Source organism: Seriola aureovittata, chromosome 8 (assembly GCF_021018895.1).
Source record: "Seriola aureovittata isolate HTS-2021-v1 ecotype China chromosome 8, ASM2101889v1, whole genome shotgun sequence".
Taxonomy (NCBI): domain Eukaryota; kingdom Metazoa; phylum Chordata; class Actinopteri; order Carangiformes; family Carangidae; genus Seriola; species Seriola aureovittata.
In genome coordinates this window covers 16,972,654-16,992,469 of record NC_079371.1, presented here as the reverse complement: position 1 = coordinate 16,992,469, position 19,816 = coordinate 16,972,654, and the positions used below count along the sequence as shown (strand labels likewise).

General features: G+C 42.7%; 1 protein-coding gene across 2 annotated transcripts in view; it reads right to left on the bottom strand.

Annotated features, from left to right (window-relative positions):
• The window catches only part of LOC130173228 (collagen alpha-1(XXIII) chain-like), an 85,327-nt gene that overhangs the window by 35,434 nt on the left and 30,077 nt on the right, over positions 1–19,816 (bottom strand). The window contains exon 3 of one of the 2 annotated variants that reach the window (XM_056382256.1): positions 6,840–7,574. The exons of the other annotated variant lie outside the window; for it this stretch is intronic. Coding sequence (XP_056238231.1) covers positions 7,462–7,574 — 113 coding nt within the window. The 3' untranslated portion in view covers positions 6,840–7,461. Of the gene's footprint in view, positions 1–6,839; positions 7,575–19,816 lie in introns of those variants that run through there. 2 annotated transcript variants of the gene reach the window in all.

Below are 19,816 nucleotides of genomic sequence, written 5' to 3'. Positions count from 1 at the left end.
CCTATTATAAAAAAAAACAAAACAGCAACTTTCTTAAATGTTTGAACCCAGACTAACAGTCTGAACATGACAGCCTTTGAGCCTTTGCATCTTAGACCGGGATTGTTAAGAGCCATTTTAAAAAAAAGAGAGACATTACGTGACTTTTTAAGTTTGACACAAAAACTATGTTGCTGTATATTCACAATATGAACCGTTATAAATGTATAAGCTGCATGGGAGTAAATATTCAAAGCTACTATAATACATTAAAGCAGCTTGTGAAACATCACTCTCAAAATCATATTCCACATAAAGTGAAGTACTGATGTGAAAAGGGAGAGCGGGAACAGTCAGTGACATCAACAGCCCTGGCTCGGCTGTCTTTGGCCGACAGTGAACGGCTCATTAATGTGAATCTGGCACAGCTTTTGGATACACTGACCAAAGATACTTATTCTGCCTCCTCCACTGCTTGTTCTTTGCCACACTCTTTCCTAACTTTTGGCATTCTTGCACCATTTCCACTCTGCGACCTACATTTTCCTTTTTTTCACCTGCATTTTCCATCTTGTGTCTTTTGTCCTCGCCCTCTCTTACTTGCTCTCTTTCCCGCTTTCATCCTTTGCAGTATCTGTATCTAACGCCTCCAGCATCATTTCTCCAGCACTTAATTTCTTAAAGGTCATGGTGGAAATGGCAGCATGCACAGCAGCTGCTCTGAACATTAACATCACATCCCTCATTGACAAACAAAATGCATGCATACAAAACACTTTAAACTTGATACACACCAGTAAGAGGAGTTGCTTAATCAGATGGCAACGTCCGACAAGACAGACACATTTTTTAAGGCTGCAGCCGTGCATTACAGAGAGAAGGGGCCTCTTTTATGGTCTTAGAGGAGGTCTCTCTGATACAAGAGCAAAAAGAGATGGAATGGGGGTGTGTGTACATGTGCCAATATCTGTGTTTAAGGAAAGCCTGAGTTACAGTACAAATAACTGAAACAAATTATGGTGTAAGTAGAGGGAACGATCTGTAATAAGCCATAATGGGCCATCTGTCCCTGCTAAATAAAGGCGATACATCACCGTCGGACCCCCTTTACAACCGACCCGCTGCTCTCTTTGTAGTTCCTAAGTAGTAATATGTCATCAAGTATACCTTTGGTGTTATACGAATGAGGACCAGCAAGTCTTAATCAGGGATGTATGAGCGCTTGCCTGTGTGTTTGACTGTTTGTTGGCGCTCACTGGAGGCACACATGTCCAGTGAGCTACACTACAGCTGGGTTTAATTCACAGACAATGTAATCAATTCAGAAAAGGGATTTTCACCAAAACACAAATATTGACTGAAAATGAACGCTGCATCCTTCGCGAATGACTCGCAGTTTGAATTTATGTTTTGTGAAGGAGACATTTTGTTCACTCTGTACACTAGACATACGTGTAAACGCTACTCCCCATTCACGTGCAAACCTCTGTGGTACATTACTAATTCTAAACATACTGTGTATCCACATACACATAGCCTACATGGATATACAAGTTTGTCTTCATATCCTTGTATGACCAGCTGGGATGGCGTTTCATTTTGATATTCATCTGAAACTTTCCAATTGCCCGAGGAGCCAAAGTCTTACAACACAAGGGAAATCTGTTACCACATCACTGTACCATCTGATACCGCATTAGTCTGCCTGACATTTACCTTACATACTACTGACACTGGATGATATTTTTCCTGATACGTGTTTGACTTCAGAGACTGTATTATATGATGATTTAAGACAGCTGAGAAAGGAAATCAGGACAGGATATTGCATGAATAAATATGACAGTGAAGAACCTGCTGACATGAGGAGAAAAAGGCTTTAATGAGATCAAGTCCCAGCGTGAGATCCAAAGTTTCTCATTTGGGCAGTGGGCTGAGATTTACGGAGCCTCGGTGCATAAAGGGAACAAGTCCATCAGACAGCAGCATTTAGGACTCCACCCTGCAGATACAGAGTGTATTAGTGTTTTACACAACATCCATCTGTGTTGACGTCTGTCTCTTAGCCAGAGAACTGCAGACATGTGGCAAACATCTCTCAACGAGTCTGATTTAAACACTGTTACACCTGACTCTTGCATCCGCTATTTTTCTTTGCCTGTGTTGTGCTTTTTCTCTAAATCTCATTATATTTTTTCCCTCACTAGCTATGTTTCCTTCCTCATTTTGTGATCATTTTAAGTGGATACAGTTTGATAAGTGGATACATTTCTCTCAATCATTCTAGTTCATATATTTTGTGGCGAAAATTACTTCTACAGCCATGCTAGCAGCTCTGTGAGGCTGTAGACACAGATTTGAGCTAGATGCTAATGTTGGCGCACTAACATCCTTACAATAACAATGCTAGCATCTTCAGCAAGTAGCTATATCAGTGGTATAATGTTTACCATGTTCACCATCTTAGTTTAGCATCATAACATGCTAAAATTAGCTAATTAGCACAAAACACAAAGTACAGCTGGGGTTAGCATAGTTAAAGGATGCTCGTTAATTCTTTGGGTCGCCTACATAACCGCTGCATCCCGCCTGATATGGAAGGAATAAGTCTGTATCTTCTGTTTATTGTAGTGTCTAGAAGAAGGTGGTTTTTCTTTTGCAAGTTTCTGTTATGTCTACTGTTCTACTGAAAACTGAGGATGAAATCTCACTTTTACTTTCACCGAGTGCCTATTCTGTTCCTCTTCCCTACTTCTTCCTACAGGTTTAGGATAACGAGCAGAGGATCAGATCATGTTTAACCTTTTCACCTGACGTCTCAGTAGGGAGCCGATTGTTTCTGACACACCACCGCGAGCAGAGCCGGAGAAGGAAATCTGCACAACAAGGCTTTTTTCTTGAAAGCTCAGGATTCCTCATATTCAGTGATAGAAACAACATATGGTTATGAACAGCTGCTGAGCCAATGCATCAGTATGAAGTCACTGAGGTTAATTGTCCCTTCCGATGTTTTTCTTTGTCCGTGCGCTGTATAAACACACATGTAATTACACTGTATGACTGCTATTATGTTTCATGGTCAACACAGTCACCTTCATATGTCTCAACACTTTATGAATCAGGACTATTTGACTGTTTCAGCACACTTGGCGACATACATGACACAGTATTCTGCAGAGTACAGTTTGATCAGACTGTGCCTTCATGCTGTGAGGATAATTAGATGTAAAACTATACAACTTAAAATAGTGATGATTTTTTATGAAGGGAAGGAGTTTTCTGAATTCACTATGAAGTATAAACAAACTACAGCAGATGACCGTGGGGGCCACATCAGGCCAGTGAGTGAGAGATCCAGAAAGCTCATCATCTGCTGTCCCAGATTCTGTCACGCTTGATTTACAGCAAAAAAGCTGCCATTGTGCAATCAGATATCAATCAGTGGATACATTCTGATATGTAATATAATAACCACTGCTTCGGACATCTCTTGTTAAATGCTGTAAATCGTGTTTTATGAGCAGCGTTGGCCGACGGAGCAGGCAATTATGCACAGATGGAGTGTGCTGCACCACGTCCAAATATGAGCACATTCTTCTGGGTTTAAAGATTTCTGTAACAATTACATGCGCGTGCATGTTTGAACATGCTGTTAAATATTGTGATAATCCACCTGTATGTTTCCTTTCAACACAAGCAATGCACAAATGAAATATGTGTGCATTTTACAGATTCAATTTGTGGTTTTGTTTCTTCTTCTTTTTTTGTTAGTTGAATATTTGAACATGTGTATCATGTGTATGAGAGAATGACAACCAAAGACATAAAACACCACATCATTTTTAAAGGATCCTGATGGCATTTTTTTTAAACCTGATGGCATTGTTTTAAAGCAAATGTTACTCCATCAAGAGTAATTTACTGGCAACTATTTTCATCCACTTATTTGGCACAGTGGTGAGTATTTGCAGCAGCAGGACAATGTACATGGGACTGACTCAAAATAAACTAGATTGCCCTTGTTCATCCATTCAGAAACATGTCAGTGTGTCAGTGTGTGGCTGTTTCTGGACAACAATGGAGCTCCATGCCACAGAGGAATAAGCTCCTGTTAAAAGGATCAGTTGTTGGTTTTGACCTTTTCATGGGATTTGTTGAAAGTGAGTAAAATATAGAATATCACCAGGCCTTAATGCTTTAATGTTATGGTAGAATTTATATAATTGATTTACCCATGCACATTATTTTACTTTACGAGTTGAGAAAGGTTTTCTCATGGAAAAACATATGTAGGATGAAGAAAAGAGATGGTGAGTTTCTCTTTTTCCACTTGCACCCTGTGGCTATGTTTACCCCCCTGTCATGAATTCATTAAATCAACAGGCAGTATAATTTAATGTTTATGAAGAAAATGAACACATTAATAAAGGGCAGATTTCTAATTAAAACGTCTTTTCATCCCTTTCATTCCTCTGTGCCTCATAAAGGTTACTCCCTCACACTCTGTGGCTCTTGCCTTTAAGTGCTTGGCAAGGATTATAAATGCAAACCCATCAATATGGTTACCATCAAGCACTAAAGGACAGATGGTCGACTGTTTCAAACAACATGAGAGGCCTGATCTTTTACACACATTTCTTTTCTTATTAAAAAAAAAAAAAAAAAAAAAAAAGCATTCACTTTCTTCGCTCCCTCTTTTTTTTGTGGCTCAATTTTCCGCTGTTCATGAGATATTTACGCCACGATATAAACAAGGCTGATGAAGTTGGTAGTTGTTTTATCTGAAGAAGGCAAATTCCAACAACAACAAATGGCAGCGCTCACAGCATGACGAAAACAGCAATACAGAACACGCATAAACATAAACCACTCCAGATAACTTGTTTACGGAGTCAGGATTGGATTTCCACGAGGACATCTAAGGTTGCATACAAGCTACAATTGTAAATATTCTCCAGTTTTTTCATGAAGAATGTAGATAATCTACACCAGATAAGCAGATAAGGACTTCACTCATTTCAAGAACATTAACAGCTGAAAATAGGAGTTTTTAAGGGTCCAGGTATATGAAATGAAATCAGCACTTTGGGATTTAACTCCTACCTGAGAGGATGGATGAATTCACACTTAAACCACAAACACAACCTCGTTTAACACGCCAGGCCAACGTCACCCTGCTTCACATCTGAACCCCACGAGGCACCATGAGAGGCAGGTGGGGGCTGAAGCGGGTTAGTGCAACACCAAAATTCTATATTTTATTTATAATATATATTTTTTTACTTTATGTAATTTAAATTTATTTCATGGAAAGTTAAGAGTAACTATCTTGCCTTATTGTTTTTGCTTCAATTGTCAAAGTACTTTGTAAACTGTAACGGTGCAATATAAATTAAGTTCTAAGTAAGTTATTATAATGGAGCTTAAAGTAACAGTCAGGGCAGAAACAGCCGTCTATGGTCAATGTGGAATCTTTTTGGGCATTTTAGGGATTGTGCAATTGTAATTTGCGTTCAGTAACATTCAAGACAGTACTGTAAAAAGATGAGGAACCTGTGATTTCAGAAAACCTGGAAAAACTCAAGCTAAATCCTCATTGTTTAGAGCTGCTGCAGGCGTGTTTTCACTGACAACCACAATTTGGGTTTGTGGTTGATACCAGGTCCATACGAAACCTGGACTACGTTTGGCAGAAAAATCACACAGATACACACACCACAGCCCTCCCTTTCATACTCACATTTCTACCCCTTACCACACACACACACACACACACACACACACACACACACACACACACACACACACACACACACTGGCTGTCAACGCATGTGAGCTGAGGCTTGTTTGTGCAGAGCATTCCAGCGTGACGCTTCCTCTGCACATTAAAGAGCCACCCCAGCAGGCCAAGCTGTGCCCCCCCAAGCACGCATCCGTTGGGCCAGGGCAGGGGGTCCTATTTGCTTTATCACATTTGTTTTGATTCTACAGTCAGTATCCAATAGCGGCCGCAAGTGCTGAGCTCTGAGTTTGTTGTTGTACTGTATGCATGTCCTTTTGAAGTGCCGGGAAACCAGGCGAACGTCCACTGAGAAACAGCGCCATCAGACTTTGTGCTACATCGACATCACTCCAGCAGTATCGGCACTCTCTGGCTCTCACCTGGACACTCAGCTCTCTCATAGTTACATTTGGAATAAAAAAAAATGTATTCTGAGTCTTATATTCTAAACTCAAGGTCAGGGTCAGGGTCTTAAAACTTGACATACAAAAAAAAATTACATTTTAATTCTGAGGAGAAGCAAACTAATTAGTCTCAGGCCCATATGAGTTGTTAAATATCTGTGAGCCCTTTGCTCCCAAAACTCAACTGTGCTTTTTTAACCATTTTGTCAAATAAGGGTAAAAAACGGCTGGTGGAAGGTGTGGATGGCTGGCGGTCAGCGGTGCTGTCTACAAGTCAGACACATACTGTGACTCACTGAGACGTTTTCATCTGCTTTCTATACTCAGACAATCAGACTCAATAAAAATCCAGACGTACATGATTATATTTGTCACCAACATCAGATTGAAACTGTAGCTGAAACCGGTAATGACACAGTCAACACAATTATCTCTGCATGCTGTGATTGTTCCAGCGTGTTTATCGGTCGACTGGAGATATGATAAAGCTCTGTCATGGATGAGTCACTGCTCGGCAGACAGGAGATAGTCTAGATAGAGGAGCGGGATTCATCTGCTTCACCACTACCCCCCCCCTTCGGCTGAACCCCACCAGCAGACACTCTGAACTATTGACTTCACCAGCCCCAACCACAGGAGCCTACCCTGGCTAGCAAGTCTGAAGAGCTGGTTGAAGTAAAGGGTTTCCTCATCACTTGTGTGCACCCGGACCCACCGAGCACCCATCAGGAAATACTTATGGATGTGTTAGCATGCACTCAGATTCACAAACATGTAAAGACATGTGTGCGTCACAGTGGCTTGCCCGCACCTAATATTGTAATTGCGCTTTAAAGTTGTTCTTGTCATACTTTTTTTTTTTTTTTGTTTTGCAGAAATTTCTCAAGAGCACAGGAGAAAACAAAATAGTCGACTTGTACCACCGTTTCCTCAGAGGGAGGAGGGGCTGAACCAGGGAGGAGTATGTATTTTTAGACAGAGTGAATAACTGCACAGTCACAGTGTGAGCAACTCTGACTAGAACAGAAAATAAAAAACACACAGACAAATGCTGAAGACACAGAATACATCGCAGGGCCCAATAGTTAAACAGCATTCTAGCCACAGAAATCACTTCCACATGGCTGACTCAGAGGAGCCAAAACAAGGCTGTGATTAATGATATTTACTGGCACATTTTCAATGTGCATACAATATATGCACCGCAGCCATATATGCCCCAATCCATACCACCGCTGGCTCAACACATAAAGGTCATTCATTCTCATGTGTTGAATGTCTTGACAGTGCGGTGGTTTAACATATCAGTGAGGAACAGAGAGGCAGTGATTGGAAAATTAGGAATATGTGCGAGTTTGATAAAAAGAATGATAGGGGAAGTAGGGAGAGGGAAAACTTGAACCACATACCTGATGTGAAAGAAGGCAGGAGGTGGACCGCAGGGTGACATCATCACGACATGAGGGAGAGACAGAGAGAGAGAAAAAAGAGAGAATGGTTAAAGGTAAAGAATAACAATAATATGAATTTCAGCAGTGTGTCTGTGAGCATGCATAAATGTACGCCTGCATATGATGCATGAGGCTGGAGTGTGTGTATATGTGGATGTGTGTGTGTGTGTGTGTGTGTGTGTGTGTGTGTGACCCTGAGCCCTCAGCAGGTTAACAGCGACATACCCAGCTGTCTACCAATGTCTCAGCTCTCCAATCAAAATAAACCTCCTGAAAACTACAAATCTCACACACGCACACAAACACTTATACTTCTACACTTGTTAGGATCCTCACTGACTTAACGCATTCTCCAGCCACTAAACCTGAAACCTGACCTTAACCGTCAGCCACGTGACTAACCCCAATGCTTAACCTAACCTCAACCTATGCCTAATTGTACACTAAACCCCAAAACCAAGTCTTAACCCTCAAATAACATGTCTTCTCTCCACGTCCTAAACTCAAATTTGTCCTCATGACGACAGAACACACACACACCCACACACACACCCACACACACACACAAATAACCAAAGGATGACAAGAAAAGAGGGACTGAGGACGATGCCTCTGTTATTAACTTCAGAATATAAACACGAGTTGTCAGTTGAGATTTAAAGGACGTCACAGAGACACTGAGAGAACAAGACACATTTTAACATGCATCTGCTACAGGGTCTGAGATTGAGCATGGTCAAATATACTCTATCGGCCAGACCATAGACCACCCACCTCCACATACTCCCAGCAGAAAGTCGCCTTACAGTAAGTAAGCCTGAGTTCAAGTGTTGAAGATGCCAGTTTCACATACACATGCACTTATTGACCTGGTGTTTGATTTCAGTCTGTTAACAAACTGCGTGCAGGTGATATCTTGGATCCTCCATTGAAACGTTTCTGGACACAAGGGGGAGCCTTTTGGCAGCTGAGCGGCTGCATTAAACATGAATCTTTCTTGCACTGACATGAAGTCTGACGGTGACAGAAGGAGACCATGTCTGAAATCCTTTCTTATGTTTTGGTGAAACGTCCACCGCCTCATAAACAGTGCTGTAGAGTGCTTTACATAACAGATCGTCCATTAATCAGGAACATTGGCACTTTAATGGTCACTCCAACGCAAACTCTAGCCTCTGACTGATTTACAAGCAACAGAAGAAGAAAGTTATGAATGGATGAAGAGGCTCTTTCTCAGAGTGACGGAGTTGGCTAAAAAAGGCAGAGAAGGCAACACAGCGACCTCAGCGTCTCCACCTGCAGATAATAACATGACTGTAAATATTACTTTACATTTCTAAACAGCCTGAGAGGACTGGTACAGACCTCTCTCATGCTGCTTTTCAAGCTCTTTCCCTCTTCTCCTCCTTGTCTTTCTCTATCCATCTCTACCACCATGATGTTCCTCCAAATCAGTTCTTTCTTTCATCCCTCACTTTCACTTTGGCTCACTAGATGAACCTCCGTCCACCTTTATCCTTCCGTGAAGGCTGGCTCCCTCCGTCTTACTTCCAGTGTTTCTGTCGGTCTCGATGAACATGAGCAACACTGTCAGAGAGCCTCTGACAGTCATTAAAGTTAGATTACCACAGCACAGTTCATCAAAGTCATATTATTTCAGCGCAGCTCATCAAAGTCAGAATCTTTACAGCTTTTTACAGTTCAGAATCTGGATCAGCGAGGATCAACCAAGATCTGCACGTCCATATCAACTTCAAAAAAAGGATCCGCTCCACAATGCAAGTGCCCAGGGAGAGAGAGGTTAAATAGCTTCTGAGGGAGCTCAGATAAAACGGACGGGAATCTACCCGGACTTAAAACAACCCGACACGAGCATCCATGAGCAGATGTGTCATCTTCATACAACACCTGCGCTGCAGACCAAGCTGAGCCAGAACAACACACACTGGCACGCAGCGGTGACACATGCACAGCTTGTATGTATAGCTGAGGACCACAGCAGATGACACATGCTGAAGATGTGCTCGGAGACGACTTCAACTGTCATCTGGTGCATTGATCCAATTTTATGGGTCAATCCCATGATCCAAAGTCTTGTTATCTCTCGGTGCTCCACAGAACTTGTATGTAAGTCCTCCATTCGACAGGGTTGCATACTTTATTGAGCTGTATTTCCTCTGGTCGTGCTGCAGTCTGGTGTCCTGATCATACACACATGCACCAAGCATCTGAAATAAAACAACCAAATGTCTCCAAAAGAGAAGGAACAATAGAGTCAACAAGCTTTATGCTGCCTTTTTATGTTTGCATGAAGAGTTAATAATAACAGGGGCAGTCACTATCACACACCATCCATTTCACCAGCTCCTTCTTCCCTTATCTTTCAGCCTGTGCTTTTTGGTTTGTGGCTTTTATTGTAAAAGCAAAAGCATGCTGTGGTTTCCACGAACTTAGAAGGTAGCTGTATTTACAGAGGTCTAACATGAGCGAAGATCGGGGAGAGATTAGGACGAACATGAGGAATGGAAGCCAGACAGATCACTCAAGAACAACACATATAGCCTGAAAGGTAAAGTTTATTTAAAATGGCATAAATATTATGCTAAAATCACACGCACATACACACGCCCATATAGACTGTTACATTACATTGTCCATACTAACTAGACCTGCAAGCAGGTATATCGGGGTGTGAGCACTTGAGGCAACACACACAGAAGACATCCCCTCTTCCAGCCTTCAAATCAGTGACAAAAGCAAAGACAAAACAAAAAGGTGAAATAACCAAAACACTGCTCATAGTAAGAGGCTGATTGAGAAAATATGTTCTCAGGGCCTCTGAAATTGCTTGATGCTCGATTGCTTTCAAACAGTTACACATTTAAGAGGTACCTCGGAAAATGGTTGGTATTCCTTAATACATGAATTATATTTTTCAATTATCAGATACTTGACTGATTGTTTAGTCTACTTAGGAATTAAATCATAACAGCAAGTCAGACCAGCATTGTGTTTTTTGTCCCCCCCCCTTATAGTCGTCTTCTGCTCTGCTGTCTAAACCATGCTGTTCTCATTACAGCTACTTTATGGAGAGGCGCTCAAATGTTTGACTACACACACACCCACACACACGCACGTACACACACACACACACACACACACACACACACACACACAGAGCCTCTCCATCCATCAGAGCTGTAACTGAAGATGCCTGTTCTTCCGCGGGCTCTTCTGCTTTCTGTCGTACCCCTCAATCGTGCGGGGGGGTTTGAACTTGTTGTGTTCCGATGTGATTTATAAATTATTGTTTCGGTGTTGCTGGGTGAATCATTTTGTTGGACACAGAGGTAATTTCCAGGGATAATGGACGACTGAGGAGATGAAAAGCTTTATTCTGAACGGGAGCCCTGTGGTGCTGGTGGTCCTGTGGCGGCTGCAGGCCTGGTTCCATCTAGTGTAACTCATAATGATTATTAAATCTCATAAAGTAAATCACAACATTCTCCTGGGCTCTTCTGCTGCCACACCTGATACTTCAGGGACATGTGTGTTATATATATTTTCAGTAACGTAACACAGATGAATCTACTCGTACACTGATTGCGATTTAAGAGCTTGTTTTATTCCTCCTTTCAGTCTTGCACAACCTGCAGTGCTCATACAAAATAATATCCTATACACTGGCCCCAAACATCAGTACTGGAGCTGCAGGGACTTTCTATGCAATGAAATGATGAAGTGATGGTTTCCTCTCTCTTACTTTTTAAGACCCCCCCCCTAAACACACACACACACACACACACACACACACACACACACACACACACACACACACACTGGCCTATCGAACAATAGGGTTTGGCCTAAACCCAACAGAGATCCTTATCACCTCTCTTCCCTCTCCCCAGAGGGCTAAAACAACACGGATCAACATGTGGCTCATTTTTACTCTACAGCATCCAGGCTCTCTATACAGCGGGGGGTCTAATGCTGAACAGATCACAGAGATAGCATGCCATTAGCTCACTGATGGCATCTCCAAAGTGACCAATCGGAGCCTGAGAAAAAAAACCCTCCGCCAATGGGAGCACACATCCGTGTCATGCAGGGTCTGCAGTCTATTAAAAAACAAACTTGGCTAATAAATTGCTATCGCTTTTTCCTGTCCTGTACAAATTGGTGAACCTGCACAGCCTGACTCAGTGTTAGTAAGATAATTAGACAGAGGGAGGGATGCAGGGAGGGGGGTGAATGAAACACACTGGTTTTATTACACAGCCCGTTAGAGACAGAGAGAGAGATGAAACTCTTGTGTTGAGTGAGAGGCTGGTTATGGATGCCTTCAGGACCCACTCCGCTGGTACACCGAGTGGAACAGGACGGCACATGTGAACCGCAGATGAGTAACAGAAGCTTCTCTCTTGTTCTCTCAAACCCTTTTCTCCGTGCCTTCCTTTCTCAATTGTCTATTAGTCATTTTATTAGTCATCTTCTCCTTCTCAGCACCATTATCTCCTCCTGTACTTATCATTTTTGCTTTCTTCAGTTCAGCGTCCCATATGCTTCTAGCTGAGAGTCAGCTGTCGCTCTTATCGAAGAGTGATGGGCCAGGTCACACATCTGGCAACCCCTGGCAGGGAAGTCCCCTGCACAGCCTCCACCCCCTTTATGGAGCTGACTGGATCGAGATCTTTCGTTGGCTTTTACGCCTCCTGAAAAAACAAAACCGATACAGAACCAAAACACTGAGTGGAGGTCTGTCTTTCATCTCGGAGCTGAGCAGAGGTTACACATGCTCTTGCTCAAGGGCTTTTCACCACTACATTGCAACACAGCATTTATCAATTATCAATTAATCAGTGATTAATATAATGCTCTACCTCTGAAACTCTGATCATCAGTTGCCAGCTGATGGCATTTCTTTTGAATAAAGGACTCACCAGGATGGTTATGTCATTACAGTTTCCACTTTTCCCACATGCCTTTCTTTTCTCCGCTGTTCCTCTCTTCCCAGCACAGTTTGTGGGTCACCCAGTTACTGGGGCTGAAAGAAAGAGCTGTTTGGAAAGCAGTTCGCCCGCCTGTCGTGACAATGTTAAGTCCTAAAACTAACGGAGCCCATTGAGCGAGCGGAAGGCGACTAATCTCCCTATAGATACAACCTGCAGTCCAAACCAGCAGACTGGAAGCACTGAGGGCCACATACTGCAGCTTTAACATAAACCCACGGCAGGCTGAAGTACATCGCTGTTTGCATGAGCTGTATTGTATCACGTGCACTGTGCCAAGAGAGGCAAATGTAATGGTTTTAGATGTGGATTTGTAGCTTTTACTACTGTGACTGATCTAACACAGCTGTTTGACGGCCATTATTTCTAACTGTATTTACAATTTTCCATATCATGTACCACACTACATCACTGTTCGTGTGTGTGTGTGTGTGTGTGTGTGTGTGTGTGTGTGTGTGCGTGTTTGTGTGTACCACTGGGATGACATGTCAGCAGCAGTCCTGCATACAGCACAAGTGGATGATGACTAACTGACCTCAAAAACTGATCAAGGTCTTAATTTGTGTTTCATAGAACAAATATAAAATAAATAAAATACAAGATGCTATATAAAATATGAACATTGCCGAAGACTAAAAAGATGAAAACCACCAAACCATGGCACCTGAAGTGCTGCTTTACCTCACGTGGACAGCTAATGCTTGAATTAGTCAGGCTCCGTGTATATTCTTGTGGCAGACACAGTTTACAAGAGAGAGAAATTGCAAAGAGAAACCAAAAAAATGCAAGAGCAGACAGGTTGAAGGAACTTTGACCGTTGAGTCATGGGAAAATAAAGAGGTTGGAGAGTTTGTATATAGCCTCCACTGTTCACAGAGTGGAGCCCATTAAGGAGAAAGAAGACGTTTTCAAACTCTCTTGGCAGCCCAGCATGTCGTCATCCACTCATCCTTGTTCACTGAGCCATCGCTACACTGCCCATCTATCTATCTTCAGGGAGTCACTGAGGAACACTATAGAATAAACAAGAGCATGAAAATATTTAACACAAAAGAAAAAGAAGAAAAGACCTCTAATATTATGTGACCCCAAGAAAAGGTCAAAGCGCTGCAAAGCATCTGCCTCCTGAAACAAGACAGATGTTCAGCATCACTACAAAATGTGATGCGGATCTGAAACTGTGTGTTAAAGCTTATACGTGATATATACATGACAGGATTTGGGCATGTCACTGTATGAAAGGTATATTCACTGATATCTATTCAGAACATACATACATATTAGACATAGGGAAGCTGATTGGCTTTGACTGCAGCTGTCCCTCCCATGAAAGTCAGCTGGACGGAGGAAAACGAGTCAGTGCAGAGGAACCACTCTGCAATGGCCTCTGCTTCACCTTTACTTCTTTCATATTTCACTTTATAGTCATCTTCGCTAGCCTTTGAGAGCTTCAGTGGAAAGAGGGGGGCGTCTGCTTTGAAGCCAGACGAGACGATCAGCCCATCACAGAGGTATTCACAGAGGGACAACGTGATGCTCACTGGAAGTCTGAACCTGACCACAGTTTACAAAACGGTGCCTCTACTGACTGATGGTAAACAAATAATGGAGGCCGCTGCCACTTCTGCCTTCTGGTGCAATTTGTTCTTTTCCGATGCAACTTACTGAATTATGGAATTACTTAATTAGGATATTTGCATTGCACGTAAGCAAATAAACATTCAAATTGCACCTTGTGACTGAATTGTCACTGCTGGAAAATGCCGCTGGCCTTACAGAGGAGTATGTTGTGACGATTCTCCACTTTCTGACAACAAACCTTCCCATCCTCTGGTGCTCGGATGCTGTTTTCTGGCAACAGTTTTTACTGCTTCAGGCAGCAAACATACCGTAGTTTGATCAAAAAATAAATGAATAAATAAATAAAAAACTTTTTTTTGCCACAGTGGACTGAAAGAAGAAGAAGAAGCAGTCACAAATCACCTTCAGTATCCTGCAGGGGAACATAATGTAAAGTAAATAAATGTGAACAGGAATGCTGTGCGCCAAATAACCAGTAGCCGTTATTGATTGATTCGAAGTTAGCACATTCACAGAAATTACATTTTCATGCATCTTCAAAGGGTTTTTGACCATGACAAACACAGAAAACATGCACTCAGATCTCCAACTCCTTCGTCTAAACTCTCCTCGACCGTGTGAATCATCCATGACTCCAGAGGCTTGGCATGAGATCAAGCAGGGCACAGAAAGGAGAGGGACTCCCTATAAAAGCCCAAAATAGCATCCATGTCTTTATTATTTCATTTATAACTGCCGATTGACATGCGATTGATCGCCTTTGTTCTGCTCCAAGAGACTTTACCCTGTGCAGTCTGGGAAAGGAGCGAGATAAGAGCCAGTCTGGTGGTTTGGAGACTTTGAGGTAGAAGAGATGATGGCTGGAGCTGCTTTAGCCTCACAGTAGGCTCTTCCTGCCTTATAATAACAAACCTCTGGCTATTGTCTGTGTGTGGTGGACAATCAAATGTGTGTGTGTGTGTGTGTGTGTGTATTTGTGTGTGCGTCCGTGTGCAAAAAAAAGCACGCTGTGTGCACTGACTTGAGAGAAATCAGCCGTGTCACTGTGCTGTGGCTCTCCGCTGCCACCCTGCCTTCATGCCCCCAGGCTCCGTCAGGTTCCCAGGGGCCCAATCAAAACCTAGCGTCACCCGCCGACCTTCTAACCCCAGCTGTAAGCGCTCTGATTAAGACCTCATCAATGCGCTGTGGCCCTCGCAGCTGCACGCTCGTGCACACAAACCCCGCTTTGTCCACCTTTAACACACATGCTCACAGGGGCACATATGCGAGGGTCTGCACACCATACTGACCAGAATGATTGGGAGGTAGTAACCTTTAAGCTCTATGACTAGCTTCTTAATCGCCCTCCCTTCGACCCCTGGGCTTGCTGTGAGTGTGTGTGTGTGTGTGTGTGTGTGTGTGTGTGTGTGTGTTTAAGGGTAGGGCAGTGAGGTGTGAGGGGCAGGAAATGAGCATCCAGATAACAATAAGCCTAGATTCATATCTATTCAGCAAGACAGCGTGAGTGAACATTGTGTGTGTTTGTGCGTGTAGGACAGATGCCGTTAGATCAACTGGACGGGAGTAAGATGGCAGGGGGCAGGAAGACTGTAAGACCCTGGTTTTTCAAACAAATGGATGCTCCTTGAAAGTGCAGCTTAACCCCCTGAGAGCCTTCGAACACCCGTCAGGCCCCTCAGGCTCACCCTGCTTTTGTTGCCCTGTAATGAAGTCATCACTGTAAGGCACTGGACTGGTTAATAACCTCCACAGCCCCCGTATCAGAGCTCTTAATACCAGGAGAGGTTGGGATACAAGCAGCTACGACTTAACTCCAGACTCCAAGGAAACTATTTCTAAAGTCCTTTAAGATATGAGTGTTTGTAAAGGAATTTCTTTAGAGGGTCAGAACTGGATCTCTGAAAAATTTCTGAGAAAAAGCAAAAATGAATCTAAAAGTCAAACACCTTCCCTACTCAAAAAGGGTTATCTTAAATAATTATGGATAACAGCGACCAACAAACTCTGGGTCACATGGGTGCATGGGTGACAGTCATGGTGAGGGACAGGGCTGTGGGACTGGGACTGGGACTAGGTTCAGTGCGACGCTCCAACTAAAACAAAAAGTCTCTCTCTGTGCGTGCTGCCAGCTTCTCAGCACAAAGTATTCATAAATTTACATCCCATTTCAGCTTGTGACTGAGACACTGAGTCTCATAAGTAGAGATTCACACACTCACATGTTGTGCAAGCACACATACTGGCATGCATGGAGCTACACTCTCTCTCTCTCTCTCTCTCTCTCTCTTGCTCTCTCCCTCACACATTCAGTTTAATGAGAGAGTCACAGAACCAAAGAGAAAGAAAACAATGGAACATTTGGATTTTATCCCAGACTGTTGCTGGGGTTCACAGTGGGAGCTGGTGCTACAGTTTTATTAACAGGCATCTTGACTGAACCTCATCAGTCAGGCCACCAAACCGACCTTAGCACTGGTGTCAGCTGTACAGCACCGAGACATCAGATCCACAGAGCTGCTCGGACTGCTTCACAGGCTTGTGCTCGCAGGCTGCAGGATTATCACAGGGAGAGGCAGGTCTGATTTCAGAGTGTATCTGCTTACATTTTTACAGTGATGCAACGGCCATGGTTCGTAAATTCTGTAAATTTCACAAATAAACTCCCAACCAGGGATACAGTTACATTAAACTAGAGGGCTGCTGATGCAAAAACAAGAGAGAAAGATAAAAAATGATAGCAAATGAGAGAACAGATGGAGATAGAATAAGGGGGTTAGAGGGGAAAACACAGAAAATCCAAAAACCAAATCCAGATACAATAGCCTATAAAATTAAGGAAAAATAAATGCAAAGCAGAGACAGCACAAAAAATATATGTAAGCTGAGTAAAGGTCAGTCTAAAATATGTTTTTAAAAGACATTCATGAGAAGACAGTGAGAGAAAAAAAGAGCCGTCCAATTCATGACGACACGGACTTCCACCTCCACCTGGTTTTTTTTTAGTAGCATAACATTAAATTACAGACTAACTTAATCTCATCGCATCTCATGTAACCTGAACACAAATGCATTCTCCAACAGTCATACCAAAATCCAGAGCTAAGCCCCCTGTAGGAGGATATTTACCGTATGTGTCAGTCCTGCTGTTGGTTTAGAAGAATAAAACCGCAGAGCGCAACAACAGAGAGAGATGCCTCCCTGAAACAGGAACCAGGTGCTGTTTGTTGGGAGCCTTTCCGACATTGCAAGACCTTTATGGAAGTAGCTGTGCAGAGAGGTTTGAAATTTCATGTGTACTATTCACCAGTGCTAACTATGAACAGACTGTGAGGATCCATATCAGTGCCAAAGAAATGGTTATCTGTGGGCTTTCTTTGTTCCACAACAAGCAATAAATACGATTGATTAGCCCATAATTACTGAGGGTGGTGATCGCCTGAAGGAAGATTTAAGGACTTGAAAGATGTTAATGTCCTCGAGGAACGACACGTCATTCCAGCTGCAGCAGAATACAACAACCCAATGTCCTGGGACAGACAGCGTTTTTTTTGTAGCTTTGCCTCTCTTTGACCATCAAATCACATATGTTCAATACACCTGCTAGTTACTGTACAGAGCACAAGATCAGTTTTTAGATCGATTGTCCACCCTCCAGTCAGCTCTCTCTCTCTCTCAAGTCTTGTATTATGGATTTTCCTGAATAATAAGATTTCCTGCTTGTAGCTGCATTATGTACGACAATAATTTAGCAATTATACGATCACTGTGATGAATTATTTTCAGTATTGCAAGCATTTTCCTGTTTTCTTGTTTGTACTTCAATAAATATTTGCAATAATTGTAACAAACATTTGGGGACATTAAAGCATGCGTCATTTGTAATTCATGATCTGAAATCTATTTCATATTGGAATCATTTAAATTTTTGCAGCTCAAAACCTTCCATCTCCTCACCTGCACTTTATTTCCATAAACTCTTGCAGGTATGTACCCACACAATAATGGCTGACTCACGGAGTTTACTGGAGAAAGGAGATGTGTTTGTATATGTGTGTGAGCAATTTTACCCGTGTGTGTGTGTGTGTGTGTGTGTGTGTGTGTGTGTCTGTGTGAGTGAGGTAAGACTGTATAATGCAAATCTGCCACTAAAAACAGAGCAGACACAAACATTTATAATATCCCATGTGTTTGAATTAGGCCGAACAGGATCTGTACACAGTTTAAAGACTCATTCCAGCCCCAGCATCATTCCCACAACACCAGTGTAAGCTAGGAAGACCACAGAGGAAGTTTAAGTATTCCCAGAAGTCTCTCTCAGCCAATCAGGTCACTTCTGATCCCACAGTTAGACGCTTTTGATTCTGTGGTTTGGTTTGGTTACCTGGTTATCTGTGGTGAAGTTTGGCAAGTTTAGGGCTTTGTGATTAATAATGCGAGTGGGTGATATCAAGGCTAGCCCTGGCTGATGTGATAAAGTGCTACAGTAACCCTTAAACTTTGACCTGCCAGCATCCAGTACGCACACTCCCATCGGGGGCCTGGAGCCTGACTGACATCCCTCGGATAGAGAGATGTGAAAGTGTCCATTCTGTGGACTTAAGATTTGACTCCGACTAACATCTCAAAGCCTTAGGAAGAGAGGCTTGACAAACTGATCTGATGTTGGGAATCATTAAAGAACCACGAATACATATTCCAGAGACCTGTGTTTAAACTCTGTACAGAACCATGAGTCTCTCATGAGTTCAGATGATGTTCTCTCAACACATTCAGACTCCTGTGTTTCAAAGGCTGGTTGAAGAAAGACAGAGTCAATCTGTGACCTCAACACTGACTTTACGCTCAATGTGTTTCTACTTGTGCTGTGCCACTGGGTGACAGGGCAGCACCCCCTTTTAAATTGGCTGTAGACATATTGAACTGCATTTGAAAAAAAAAAAAAAAAAAAATCACTAATATACACCGGGAACTCCTGGCATCTGGAGTTTCACTGATGGAGATAAAATATAAAACGCTGAAAGGAAGAATGCTGAAAATGTAACTGAGACATGAGTTTCCAATAAGAGCATAAAACTGTTTGAAGTGACACCCCCCCTCCGTTCATTACCTGACCCAGAAACACAGACAAACACAGACGACCTCACTCTGTAACAGAAAGCAGCGTGTTCCTACCAAACCCTATCGCACAGAGACATCTCCACGGCCCCCAAAACACGTCTCATCTGACACAATAACCACAGCTCGGCACTATGCATATGCAAGCGAAGACTGTCTTTGAAGGTCAGCCAGTCTTTGGAAAGTGAGCTTGTGCTAATGCATGGATGGCTGGACGGCGGAGCGCTGCTGCGGTGGGTGGTGTGGTGGTATGGGCTGAATGAGGAGTAACAAGTGGTTCGTATGATCGCTTCTGGAGGGGAAGGTGCTAACAGCCCTGTCAAGGTCATGAGACAACTTACAGGCTAACTGAATCAAAATGGTGGATTGCTTTAAAAATAAGAGATGGTACATTTTGGGAAATTATTTGTTTTCTTTTGTGCAAGGTTTCCTTTAAGGCAGGAAGTCACTGCACCCAGCCAAGAAATAGTCCATAACCCCCCGTATAAT